The sequence below is a fragment of the Heterocephalus glaber genome, unplaced genomic scaffold (assembly GCF_053883595.1).
Source record: "Heterocephalus glaber isolate CG9 unplaced genomic scaffold, H.glaber_assembly_v1.0 deba00001572, whole genome shotgun sequence".
NCBI classification, from domain to species: Eukaryota; Metazoa; Chordata; class Mammalia; order Rodentia; family Bathyergidae; genus Heterocephalus; species Heterocephalus glaber.
In genome coordinates, this window is record NW_028258357.1 from 14,763,111 (window position 1) to 14,777,915 (window position 14,805).

The 14,805-nt window shown below is 36.9% G+C and overlaps 1 protein-coding gene across 15 annotated transcripts in view; it reads left to right on the top strand.

Annotated features, from left to right (window-relative positions):
* Cfap54 (cilia and flagella associated protein 54) overlaps positions 1-14,805 on the top strand; it is a 338,714-nt gene that overhangs the window by 130,234 nt on the left and 193,675 nt on the right. For 14 of the 15 annotated variants that reach the window (XM_087192632.1, XM_087192626.1, XM_087192630.1 and 11 more), the window contains 5 exons: positions 1,012-1,134; positions 8,186-8,314; positions 10,080-10,197; positions 11,884-11,973; positions 12,973-13,099. In XM_087192632.1, the coding sequence (XP_087048758.1) occupies positions 1,012-1,134; positions 8,186-8,314; positions 10,080-10,197; positions 11,884-11,973; positions 12,973-13,099 (587 nt within the window). The remainder of the gene's footprint in view (positions 1-1,011; positions 1,135-8,185; positions 8,315-10,079; positions 10,198-11,883; positions 11,974-12,972; positions 13,100-14,805) is intronic. The other variant, XM_087192629.1, reaches the window with a different exon arrangement.

Here is a 14,805-nt window from a genome sequence, read left to right on the forward strand (position 1 = left end):
AAGTGTATATAAATCCCATTTTGCAAAATAGAGCAGTCTTCCTCCTATGTTCATTTGTGAGATTAAATGGACTTTGAGAAAAGGAGGGTGTTAGCTGTGTTGGATATGGTGGCAGAGGGTGACCATGGAGGGGAGGAATGGAAAAAGCATGAGCGGTACCCACCTGCATCCTGTAACAACAATAATGTGGCCAGAATGGTGGCTTGAAGAAATTAATGTGCCTCAAAAACTAACATCCATACATGAATATGTCCCTTGGGATCATCTGAATGATGAGTAGATCTCTGCAATCTCAGCACTACTTTTCTGATAGTAATATTGCTCAGAAGTGAGCAGCGGTACTGGAAGTTAAATTTAATCATCTAGCTCTTGATCAGATTCAAGATTGTATAATATAAAGCAAGGAGAATAGGAAGCAAACATCAGTATTATCTGATTTTGGGGGATATGAATGTTTGGTTTTAATTTTAAACAAAAGTATTACTTCAAGTACCTGGAATCACTGTATCATATTTACTATGCCACATAATCCTCTGAATAGTTATTCAAGGTTGATCTTTAGCTTTTTGTACACTGGCAATATTTAGCCTGTATCATTTGTGACACTTGTCAAAATATGCTTTGTCTTATGGTTATTCTTATACTGTACTCTTCACTCGTCTTTAAGTTACTTAAAATGACTCATCTGAAAATTGAATATATCAACTTTATTTATGTACATTCTTTTATATAAAATAAACAGTTTATAAATGATTTTTGATAGCAATAAAATTTTATGGCATAAGACTCAGATGATTTTTTTATTTTTGCTTTTTTGAGACAAGGTTTCACTATGTAGTTCAGGCTGGCCTTGAACTCGCAGTGGTCCTTCCCGCTTTACCTTCCCAAGTGCTGAGATTATAGGCTTGTGCCACCATGTCGAGCTATAACACTCACATTGTTTCAATATAAAATTTATGATGAGTAAGGATGATATTTTACCATGAAAATCATTGTGTTTCTATATTTTAGATCTTGATAAAGTGTATAGTGGTTTTGCAAGGACTGCCCAATATTGTCTACTTGAAGAAACATATTTCGAGTTTTGAAAGTGTACAGCACATGATAGCTTGTTGTATCTTCTATTTAACAAAGGTATTTGTCTCATTCTTTGTCTAATGTCATAAAATGTAGGAGCAGTAATGATTTAGAAAGTCAAACTGTTTTTAATCATAGTAATTAGAATGCTCCAAAATAGCATCCCAAAGCATTTTTAGATAAAAAACAAATGTAAGGTCTAAATGTTACAAAAGAGCTACCTGTTGTTGAACTTTTTGATAAAACTGTGGTGCTTCCAAAAGTAAAACTATGTTTCTAAAATGGCGTTCGTATAATTTCCAGGCATTATATATAGTCACATAGAACATACGTTTTGAAACCCTGAAACATTAATCACATAGTTATTATACACAGTCAATCTGCACATTCTCTTGTCACAGGGTGTGAGCTCAGGATACTGCAAGGAAACCTGAAGTTTCTCCCTCAGGAGTGGGGTTAGTGGGGTGAGGCTTAGACGGTATCCAGAGACCAAGCTGCATGATAGAGATTAAAGGCTCAGTCGGTAAATGAGGACATGATAATCTTGTGAAATCAGAATGTAAAAATTGTTGCTAGACCTGAAGGAAAGGGCAGACTATAGAATCTAAGGATGATTCTGAGTTGGTGTGCAGGACTCTGAACTCAGTGGAGGACAAACTATAGATGTGAATTTAGACTCTGCCGATTAAAAATAATATATCTAGAGATTGAAGCAAAAAAGAAAACATGGGTGAAAGTGGCCGGAGTATAAGGTGATTTTTCATTTTTATTTCATTCCTTCACTCCATACATTTACTGATTGTCTGTGTCAGGTACTGTTTTGGGCGTTTGCCATATGCCTAAAGAATTAGAGAGAACCTCATAGTTGTTGTAGGAATTGAAGAATGAATCATGGAGACACGATTTCTAGCTTGGGTAATGAATGGTTGGTGGTGACACAAACGTGGTTGCAGAAAGATCACTAAGGGCTGGACAGTTGGAGAAGGCATCGCTCAGAAGATGAGTCTTAGATACACTCTAAGCAAGAGTTACAAATGCACATGCATTGAAATTCATGAAAACAAAACAAAACAAAAACAACAAACCACACTGTCTCACAGAACTAATGGTTTAGTGGGAGAGACAGAAAACAAATGCACACATAATTCCATGATGCTCTAAGTGTTATAAACAGAAAGGAGAGCAGTTAAAGGAGAGAGGGTTCTGGGCTGGTCCTACTTTAGATGGTTTGACCCTGCATGGGAGGAAGAGTAGAACTAATCAGATGGAAGAGGACCACCTTTGTAAGTGGAGGGCATGAGGAATTACACAAGCAGATATACATGGAGAATCACAACGTATTTTAGCCTACAACTGAGCAGGCTAGTCTGGGGACCACCAGTCATGTAGAACAGTAGGTTTCCAACCTGTTGAGAATGATCTTAAGAGGTCTGAACATCCATAGGTGTACCTAGCACTGTTTGTAAACTGAACAGAGTCCCACAGATGTGCTTTTGCTTATTTTACAAATATGTGTGCAAACAAAACAGTTAACTACAGTTCATTTTAGCTTTTAGTTATGAAAAAATTAGTAGAGAAATGTTATTGTAGCTCAAATGCTTGTGGGAAGGCTGTTTGTTTTAAGGTATAGAAGGAGGATTCTGAGTAGATGATATTTAAGTACATATCCCTGCCTTCTCTTTTTGAATTCTGATTCCAGTGTGTTAAAATAGCTTGCGCAGGCCCATTGGCAAGGCCTGGAGGGGTGTGTTAGGCCAGGCTATCTGGGGCAAAGACATCTTAGGGGATCTCATTGGAAACCAGAAAGAACCAAGAGATAAGGGGCAGAGATGTGGGCTTATGTATCCTCATTATTTGGCTCAAAACCGCATGGTGTGGTTCCTCAAAGGTTAGTAACAGAATCCAGTGAATCTCCTCACAGAAAAGCCATCCATATCTGCCTGCCTGTTTTATGTGTTTCTCACAGGGCCTTCCTGATTTGTGGCAAGGGCTGGAAGAATGCTGTGTAGGTGAGCTGGTCAGCCCATTGCTTCAGTTGGGACTGAAACTTGCCTCTGTGAGGGTGTGGCAGCAGACGGGCTTCTAGCCTCTACCTCAGGAAAGAAGCCATTATTTTCTGGCTGTTCCTGGTGTGACCTCAAGAGCAGAAAATAATACTTCTTTGGCCCTTGGTTTGTCACTGTTGGAGAGACCTTGTTGACCGCCTCAGTCTGTGCAGATGCTAAGGGAATATAAGCCATCAGCAGGGAAACTCAGTACACCATGGGCAAGAGAGCAAGCCAAACACAATATAACTGTTATTTTCTCTGGCTGTATTGGCCAATATCAGAGATAACCCAGGGATAAAGAAAAGGCAGAGGACTTTTAGAGACATGCACAGGTGATCCAAAAACCAACCAGAGAAAAAAACCCTCTGTAACTCAACAAATTTGATTTTTTTTAACAAATTTGATTTTTGATTGAAAAAATTAAACAGCTGCAAATTGTGGTTATGGTATTTCTTGAGTCAAATCTTGAAGCTCAAGAAATACCTCACGGTTCAGAGCACAGTTACCCAGAGATGCCAAGTAAATTCAGAAGGCAGATCCACAAGTCAGGACATAAAAATAATAGGAGTCTGGAGGCGGGAAAAGAAAAAAAATGGAGAAATGGCTCTTTGAGTCCCAAGCAGGATTAATGTAAGGAGACATCTGAAGAGCGATGGCAAAATTCCTGAAGTCAAAGGATAAGGACAAATGTTCAAGTTTGGAGACTTAAGGAACAGGTTATTTGCAACAGAAAAAGAATCATTTAGCTTCAAACTTTTTATCAGCAACACTACAAGTTAAAATGCTGAGAATCCTGAGGGAAAATACTGAGGCTCAAAAATTGCCAGGAAAGTTAATCATTTGTAAGGGCAAAATAAAGTTTTAGAAGCACAGACATTTGGAAAACATTCTGCCCATGTACTTATCTGAGGAAAACACTTGAGGAAATACTCTATCAAGTGACAATTGATTCAGAACAGAAATCCCAAGGTAGGGAGAGACAAAAAGAAGAGGAATAATGGGAGCAATGAATCTTGCAATATATGTGTTATTAAAATTAAATAGATAATAACGGCATGGCTAGAACTTTGTAATATAAATGCTAAGTAGGGATTCTTGAAAGAGAAAAATCATCCTTGAAAGAAAAACTTATTAGTAACCTAGAACTAAAACTTCCATCCTGTTTACGGTGGGGGAGATATAAGCAGGTAGATTCTTGGAGCATGGTTGTATGTATGCACGCGCGCACAAAGCACAAATATAGTTTAGTGCAAAATTATTATTTTCTCTGAAAAAATATGAAAGATAACTCAGGAATATACCACCATAAGCAGAACTTTACAGTTGAATTTATAAATTAACAGGGAGAAAAAATGTATAGGGAGGAAGAAGGAAGAGGAAACAGGAACAGCAAAGAATGGGAGGGCAGAAGAATGAGCAATTGAGCAAAAGTAAAAAGCAGAAAAAAGAGATAGTATTTAAGATGGAAGCAATAAAATTAACAGAGACCTCCAGATGGGTTAAGAAGTCAGGATTTAATGTAGATTATTTCAAGAAATACACTAAAAACAAAATAATAAACAATGGTTGAAAATAAATAGGTAGAGAAATGGGCAAATGCAAAGAAAAATAAAGTAGGAAAATGGCATTTTCTATATTAGAAGAAAGAGAGTTCAGGGCCCAAAATACTAATCAGGACAAAGAGAGGTATTAGATTGTGTTCTTCAAAACTGTCAGGTCACTGTTCCCTTCTCCTGGGTGGCAGCTGGTCACTTGGCAGTCTGAGAACATGTTCAGTGTCGAGTATTAAAGAGCAAGTCTGGACCTGATTTGATTCCCAGTGCTACAAAGAGAGAGAGAAAAAATCAGGTCTGAATTAAAACAAAATTTGATTTTTTTACAACAGTAATTTAAAGGACAAGAATAATAAGATTATATGAAAAATGCCACAAAGGCATTTGATAATACCAACCTTTCCTAATGAAATTTCTAATAAGTTAGGGATGGAATAATGACAAAGACATTTACCCAAATTTTACTGCAAATATCATACTAAATGGCAAATTTCTGAAGCAATTTCCTTAAAAATCAGGCACATGAAAGATGCTGACTCATAACAGATTCAATATTTTTAGAGATTCTTCTGTATTAGATAAGAATATGAAATCTATTTATAATGTTAGAAATAAAAACTATAATTTATTAGTGATTGTGGAGGTCTCCGAACCTCACAAAAATCTAGTAAAAATTATTATAATTATAAAGAATATATAAAGTAATTGTACATGAGACACTTACAAAGTGATTTTTTAAAAAATACTAGCAGTAGTCAATTAGAAATGGAGTGGGTTAAATATACCACCTGTAGTATACAATATTTAAAACTTAAAGTGTCAAAGAACTAAATGACAGAACTGTGAAATCTTACCCAAGGATACAAAATAAAATCTGAACATACCAAGTTTCCAACCAAGATGATTTACTGCCATAGACATATAACCCCTCCTAAAATCACATTGAAACCTTTCTTAAAATAACATTTAAACCCAATGCAGTTCTAATCAGAATTCCAATAGGCATTCTCTAGAACTGATTAAAATAATTTAAAAATTCTTTTTTTTCACAGAAGTCTCATCATGATGTTTATTTACACACACACACACACACACACACACACACAGAGTAGAGCAAATGACAACTTTTATTGAGAGCAGGTATTTTCCAGTGCTTCAGAGGGACTCCTGAGATGTACTTCTCTGCACATACATAGTCACTTCAGTCCTGGACAGCACACATCGAGAGCTGATCATCAAGTATATTTTTGTTATCTTTTTGTTATCTTTTTGTTATCTTTACTTTTTTTACTATCTTTACTTTTGTTATCTTTACTACATTGTAAGTTTACTACATTGAAGGCAAAATCCAATATCTATTGATCATTATAGTGTAATACGCACCTAGGCTGATGTCCAATAAATCTTTCCAATGTAAACAACTACTATCTTGTTAAAGTAAAGCAAACTGCCATTTTATTTCATCCTGCTTAATTCATTGGTTTCTTTTATAATTTTATCATTTTCCTTACACGATTAGGATCTTCTTCTCAATTGTTCTTTTCCCCTGTGTCGTGTATTGGCTCAAGTTATCTTTTTTAATAGGCATGAACATTTACTATAAGACCACTTTAATAAAAAATGGCATCAATATTAGAATAGTAGGCAAATAGTTCTATGGAACAGATTAGAGAGTCCAGCAGTAGCCCAAGTGTACAAAGGAAATTATATATGGCGAAAGTAGCAATGTGATTCAGTTGAGGAAATGATAGTCTGTTTTAATGGTTTATTCAATGAAATGACTGGTCTAAGTGAGTCGGCTGTTATAACTGAATAGCTGCAAGTAAACGAAGGCAGAGCCTGCCTCACACCACAAATAAAACCAAGTCCAGTTGGAGTCAAGGGTGTTTGTGTGGCCTTGGAAGGCAGAGAACACCTTCGCCAACAAGGCACAAAATGCACAGGAAATATAGCTAGTTGGATTACATGATGCTTAGAACATTTTCATAGCAAACACAATAAGCAAAGTTTAAAGGCAAATATAAGCGATGAGAGAAAATATCAAACAATTTTATAGTTTGAGAAGAGAATCAAATGTGTCTTTGGTCATTGTGGATATGATTAAGTATTTGAGTTACCTTTAAAGCTGAATTTTAAAGCTGAATCAGTGAACAGTACCAGGTGATGAAGGGCTGTTTTCTGAGGTCAGAGAGGAGCCACTGAAGGATTTCATACCAGGGATGACATAATGAGGTTTTCATTTTAGAAAAAAAGAAATTATTCTGGTTACACAATGGCTGGTGATCAGTGGTGGCTAAGACCTGAGGGATGGGGTGAGTTAGAGGGTAAGAAATGATAACCTGAACAAGTGTGGAAAAAACGGGAGGTAGAGCGAATAGAAGACTTAGGAATTATTTATGAAAGAGAATTGGAAGTTGGGAGTCTCAGTAGTATAAGGGAAAAAGGAAGGACCTTGCCTAGTGTGTGGGTAAATGTAAAACTTTTTGTTGACCCTGGATGAGAGAAGTTCTTTTGGCAAAGTGGAAGAAGATGAGTGTAGGGCAGCTTGAATTTTGAGCTCTTCAAGATTTCCAATGAGGTAACTGTTGTATAGTTGACCATATAGGCCTGGAGTTTGGGAGAGACTAAATATATACAAAAATAATATGGTAGACAGTGAATACGCCCCTTTCTTTGGCCCATCACCATAGTAGGGTGTATGCAAATCAGGTTGCTGGCCAGGGAAGTTTTCTGGGAGTTGCTGCTAGAACCAAGGTTCTCGTGACAAGGTGAAGTTGTGTAAATCAGATGAGGACAGGAGTTCTGGAAAATGGCTTGGCTGTGGGAAGCCATGAAGTCCTGAAATCTGCTTTGTTCAATACTTTGAAGATTGAAGTAAAAGGAGATGGCTGGTGGGAGATTACTTTAGAGAGGTAGGTAAGGGCCAGGGTAGAGAAGTTCAAAGAATAACAGTTGGCCTTAGCTAATGAAAGCAGCAGAGCGGGCCCTTGCCTTTATGATTACAGTGAATGCTTCATGGAGAACCTGCCCAAACCAGCTTATCAGTAGCCCAGCCCTCTCACAGAATGTCTTGTTGACCACTAATTGCTCTAAATGCCCCCAACACATCACAAGGTCAGCCACTGTGCCATTTCCCACTGAAAGCAACTATAAATGAAGAGATGGTAGTTACATGGCTTTACAAGTGACTATTTTAATATGCGTTTTTTGAGTGGAAATATTTTCTTAAATAGCTAATTTACTGTACCAAAAATCATATGGCTGTATGGCCCAGAGATGTGGGGAATTCACCGATGATCCTGTTATTCATCCTTTATTACAATAGTGGAATTATATATTTTTAATTTGAGAGAAATATGATCTGGAGGTACATGTTTCCATAACAAAAGCAGAGGGCTTCTTAGACTTCAAAGACTTATGAGACTTTTGAATTTATGAAAGGTGATACCCTGCACTTGAAAATCGTTGAGTGTCCAACAGAGATAATTAATACTTACTTTTAATTAGATTCTACGTTCATGGAAGGAATATGACCTAGCAGTAATGATTATAAATTATGGGAAAAAGATGTTGGATGTCACACCAACATGCAAATCTGAATTTGGCAAAAGTGAACGAGAAGACACCCTAGAGGAGGTGATTGCTTTTTGTTTCTCATTTTTATACATAGTTGGGTCTTCTAGGGGTCACTTAGTAAGCCTATCAGAAAATTGATCAGTTTTCAATTTGTTATATTTATGTAGAAGAAAAGTAATATGGTTAGGAGAGATTTTGGAATTTTAAACATTTTTTGAGTTGTGGTGAAAGAAAAGTTATATATATGATGAAGAGCTTTTTTAAAAGTTTTTTTTAAGTGTTGTGGATGTGGCCAAGAAAATGAACAGGGCGCCTCTGTTAGTGTGTTGAATAGCCCCTGGTGCTGTTACTGACCATCAGTCAGGTGATGACAGAGAGCTTCCTGCACCCAGTCAGTGCACTAAAAGCCTTCCAAAGTCTCTTTGGAATCTAATATTTTATTGTTCTGAATGTAGTAAATACACGACAGAGCTTTTTTTGTAAAGTATAAATTTTATTTTTTTCCTGTTAGTACATGTGTGCAGTACATAATGATTCATCTTGGGGAGTTGGACATGTATATAACACATCTTAATTCTTGTTTTATCATTCCCATCTTGTATTCAAAGCAGATTCCTGAGACTCATTGTGATATTTACATTCTCTTCTTTTATGAGACTTCTAATTTTTGAGACTAATTTTTAATATGTACTTTCTAAGCATGAGTCTTATGAGAACTTATACCTCATTGCTTTTCTTTTAAAGTATGTGGGTTAAATGTATTTTTAGATCAAATTTTTTGAAATGTTTATTTATTGGGTTTCTGTAGTACACTAGGAATTATGCGAAGCCCTTTTGGTGGCTTGGGTATGGGTAGAGATGCTCACTCCCAGTGTTATTTGTGTTAGATTATCCCCATTTCTCTCTTTAGTAGATGTTGAGATAGAAAGAAAATAAGCATTGCTTATGTTACCCGCATTCCAAGTAAGTATTTATTTGTCAAACAAAACAAAACACAGCTTCACAAATCACCACTACATCACTGGATGACTTTTTAAGAAGCTACGTTTTTTTGGTGTCAGGGTGTTTGTTTTCTTTGAAAGGTGTTTCATTTAAATTGGAGGTAATTTGTATTTTTTCTCACCAAGTATTTACTCTCAGAGTCCAGGACATCACCCAGGCTTTGACTCAGGACTCTGTCTCTTCACATCATTGTGGGATTCAGGGCTATCCCCTCCTTCCTCAGAGCTTCTGGCATGGCAGAAAGTTGTGATGCATGACTGACAATTTCTAGGAGTCAGGGGTCATTAGATCCCCCAACGTCCCTGGAAGCCCAAAAGGGTGTCCCAATCCCCCCAATAGAGACAGTGACAGGGCAGTTCTGAGGCTCAGAGAGAGGAAACCTGTTGGCAGTGGTGAGCTGAGCACAGACAGGTCAGTTCTTATGCTGCTACATTTCCAAGAAAGACAACATAGCAAACACAGTTAGCGTGGCTGTAAAGAAATTCCTTCTGGAAAAAGCAAAGAAAAAGAAAAAAGGGATCCATTCCTGAGGATGGGCTGGGGATTTCTTTTGAAGATTTTTGGCTGGTTACAGGGTGGAAGTCGTGGAAAGAAGGGCAAGAGAAAGAACCATTTTGGTTTCTCTCCATGAGGTGCTTGGCACCGCGTCTGGTTTTCAGTTGGAACTCAGTATTTGTTGTGATTAATTACGAACTGATACTGTTTAGCCATGTAGATCATAGTTTTGTCTATCATATATGAAAGTATAAAAACATAAAGTCATTTGAAAATCAGTTTTTATAACATGTTAAAGTACAGTCTGACATTTAACCAATGTTTCTAGTACTCTTCTTCTAAGAAGCCTTTAAAAACTAAGAAGCCACAGCAGATATTGTCGCCGGAAAAAATAAATGAACAACTGGCCTTGTTGGAGACACATCTACTCAAGCTGACAAAACAATGTAACTTTTTTTCTGTATACTTCTATTCAGCATATGTTTCTTAAAATGAGAAAATTTTTTTAAATGGATTAAGATGAGAGATTGATATTTTGGTAAACCCTTTGAGGTTTATACAGAGTTTTTGCATTATGTTACTCAACTTGACAATAGCTTGTTAATAAGGGATTCTGACTTCTTTTTATGGATGTGGCTCATAAAGATTAAATGATTTACTTAAGATTATATAGCTGGCGTGGACCTGAGCCCATGTATTCTGGCTCTAAAGGAGGTTTTCTGAACTCTGATACTACTGAATCTTAAGCCTCATGGTTCTTTGCATGGGGGACTTGGACACTGTAGGATGTTGGGCAGCATCCCCGGTCTCTTTGCATCCCCCGAGTTGTGACAACCAAACAAGAGGCCAAGCTTACCAAAGATATTGGTGGTGAGGTGGGAGGGGGTGGTGGCTCAAAATTGAGAATCTCTGCTCCAAAGGCAAAAACACAACTGGAAAATAACGGAATAGGGTGAGCTGTGTTAATGTGGAAGTGGTTGGAAGCAGTTGCTACTAGAGTAGGAACTAGAGTGAAAGATTAGTTTAATTTTAGGTCATTGTACTGCAGTAATTTCGTAATAGACTAATGCGTTAGTGCAATGATTATTGCTTTGGAGTTTGCAGTTTGGAAAGCTGCCTGGGAAATTGACTCAGTTTCTGATGATGATTAGTATGACCATATTTTTAAAAAGCACATTAAAAAAATCTTCTAGAACAAGAGAGTACACAGATTTCTCCCAGGGGTGAGGCTCCACATGTGGCCCCATGGTCTTTTGGAAACTGACCATATTTACAGAATTCCACAGTCCCGGTTCATTTCTCTGTGTGCCTCAGTTATATTTTGGTGGTTGTACTCTTTCAGTGTTGCCTGACTTGGCTCTCCTTGCTTTCAATATGTTCCATGGCCATTTCAAGCTGAATTTATGAACCGAAGCCAATGTTTTTTTATTCTCATAATTAGTAAACCTAGTTTTGGAAGAGCTGTAATTTTCTCATTACATATAAAATAACAGTTCCTTAAAATGTTAAGTGTCCTAGAAATGTGAATTACTCGTTTTCAAAATATCAATAAAGACATTTTGCTAAGAAGCACAGTATAATATTACTAGTTAAACAGTAAATTCAATAACAGTAATAAAAATAATAGTTCAGTGAGTGTTTTCTGAGGGGCAGGCACTATTTTAAGTATTTTATACACATTAAAAATCATGTAACCCACATATAACAACCATATAAAGAAGGTAGTGTTTTTATCCCCATTTTAGACTGATGAGTAGAGACACTAAGTAACTTTCCAAGCCTTCAGAACTACAAAGTGTCAGGGTTAGAATTTGAACCCAGCCAGTCTGGTTCTAGTGGCTATGCTGTACTTTACCGCCTTTGACAGATAATTTTATTAAAATGAAGTTAATATAATTGGTAGGTTTGGGTGATAGATCCCTTAGCATTTAGGAAAACATAAGGAAGGAAATAGTTGAAGTTCCTGGATTCTTTCTGTCTACAAAGTGCAATGTTATAATGGATATTTTAAGGCACGTGATTTAGAATGAATACTGGAACATTTTCTGCTTTGTCATCCCCTCCAACAAATTTTTATGTTTTGGTTGTTTATGTTAAACAGACCTGAACATATCAATGTTTTTAAACCTTAGATGCGGGACCTGAACTCTCAGGAGCAGAAGACCCTATCTTTCTGCACTCGGTGGTTTTGAACTGGTCAGTGAAAGGCGCTGTGAAGGAAGGTCGGTGGCCCCACTCTGCCATGCTGTCCAAGTGACTTACACTGGCGCCTGCTGGCTCTGTGGTTTTGTGTCTGCTAGGTTTCAGCTGGCATGGGCAGAATACTTGGGGTTCTTATCCATTCAGAATAATGCAGAGTTGTGATTTCCAAGTAATGAAAAAAACCTAAATAGGCTCCTGATTTGAACTCTGAAAAGACAGAACCTACATGGTGGTTTCTTTTCTTTTCTTTTCTCTTTTCTTTTCTTTTCTTTCCTTTCTCTCTCTCTCTCTCTCTCTCTCTCTCTCTCTCTCCCAGGGATTGAACTCAGTTACCTTGCAATTGCCGAGCAGGTGTGGTGCCCCTGAGCTAAATCCCCGACCCTAATGGTGGTTTATTTCATAGTGAAAAATGTTATTAGGAAACTTGCAAAAATGAAGGAATTGAAAAAAATGCATCAGTGATAATTTCACTTATGAAGAGCTAACCTCATTCCTTGATTCGAAGTATTTCATAGTAAAAATTAGGATAACTAGGCACTTGTCAGTATTTCCCCCAGTTGTCATATGTTAGCAGTAACTTCAATCATATCTTCCTCCACACTGAAAATTTTGGAAAATAAGTGAAAGGCAGAATATAAAGGTTTAGTTGATATTAGAAAACAACAATAATTCACACCACATTTACTCCTGTAGTTTTTGTTTTTGTTTTACCTTGGTGCTGGGGATTGAACTCAGGACCTTGTGCTTGAGAGGCAGGCGCAGTGGCCCTTCACTCCTGTATTTTTTTTCTTTTTGGTACCGGGGATTGAACTCGGGACCTTGCACTTGTGAGGCAGGTGGTGGAACCACTGAGCTGCATCCCCGGCCCCTACTCCTGCATGTTTTAAAAGTGAGAAATCTAAGAAGCAGGTTCATCGACTTGCCTGTCGGATCACAATGGCTGTTAGTGCAACTAATCTTTCAGCACCTCCAGTAACTAAGTGTATTGATAACTGTGTATGAACTTCTTTGTTTTGCAGTTATGAAGTTTAAGCAAAGACCCAGATTCCTAGAATTCTTTACACACATCATGCTCAAATGCATAAATGAGGAAAAATTTCACCTCATGTTGGAGATAACAACACCTGTCTGTGAGTTCATGAAAAGGTACGTGTGTATTGGTTTTATACATGTTAGCGACTTTAAAACAATGAGCAACAGTGTCACCTTATGGTACATAAAGTGAATGAAAAGAGCATGTGCGGTGTGTACTTGGGAAACAATGAAGAATTATGTCTCTGTGAGTGAACAAATAACTACAGGTAAAAATATAGCAGCACTAAGAAATGAGACTAGAACGTGTTCAGACTTCCAGGAGGAAATGGATGAGGTCTTTTATTATTGGCTTAGGATGGATAAGAGCATCTCTCTGGACTATTCACTCTATCTCACACAAGGTTCAGGGGTCCAATTTGGGTCTTTTATCATGTGCTTGTAATTCCTCTATCATGATGAGTAGAACCATTCCTTGGAGTTTTCATTTTTCTGTGTGAATGAGAAGTGCCTCATTTAGACACAGAGGGCTTAAAGCTGTCTCTCTCATTCTCTAAGTCAAAATGATTCTCTTTGCTCCCAAAGAAGATGCTAATGTGTCATGCGGTTTTGAGAGATGCCAAATGAATCTATCTTATCTTCTGACAACTGAGAAGTGGGCTTTTCTTTCACGACTGGACATGAATCCACCCATCCTGTTTTAATAAAAGTAAACTTCAGTAACATAAGATCTATTTTTTATATGGCAGCAAAAGAGAAGTATTCCTTTAAAAACTCACAGAAATTTCTAAAACCCCTAAAATAGGTACTTTATTTATTAGGGCAAAATTTGAATATATTTGAATCTATGGGCTTCATACTTTCCAAAAATATAGGAGGAAATTGCTTCTATTAAATGAAGTAGGCCACAGCAATCAGAGGATTGCTCAGAATTAGAGTTCCATTCAATTAAAAAACAAAGCCACAATTAAATGTTTAGAAGTTTCAAGTAGTATTCTTGATACTAAAGAAGATCAGAAAAATTTCAGTGTGCAGGGAAATTTGAACTGGCTGTGGAAGTCCAAGCTAAGAATAATAGATATTCTGAAAGGGGGAACAGATTTGGTGCCTTAGAAGCATTGAGCGGTGGCATAATAAAAGACCTGAGGTTAGAGACTGAGCAGTATAACTGAGATCAGAACAAAGGTGATAATTTCAGTTGCCAAGGCCAAGCAGATGCTCTGGGATTCTCTTCACCAAGTCAGGGATATAGAAAATGTGTTCATGAAGCTCTGTGATTTCTACTTTGGTACTGACCCCTATTTTCTGTTTCTGTTCATATGTCTAACGTATTTTTGTGCATAATAGTGTTTTTCATATTGCACCAGAAAAATGTGTCTGTCGTCGTCCAATTTATGATTTTATAATTTGCACCTAATGTTTTAATACATATAGGATTGATTTTGGTTTTGGGACTTGAATTAAATTTAGTTTTTTCCCTGGTTCATCAGTTGTCCTGGTAATATTTACAGAATAACCCTCTTCCTCAGTTATTTTTAATGCCACTTTTTCATATTCAAAGTAGATATATTTGATAATAATATTTATAAATCTCAATGGAGATATTTCATGAACTTTCATGCTCTACTTAACAAAAAATCAAAGTACTATATATGGAAATAATTGCTACAAAGCAGGTTAATTTGAAAAAGGCATAATAATATTGGTAAAGTTTAAATTGCCACTTAAAATACCAAAGGAGAAAGGATATAGATGTATGAAATTTAAATTAATTGCATATAGTTAGTCAATGAAGACTAAATAATGTTTAAAGCACCCCT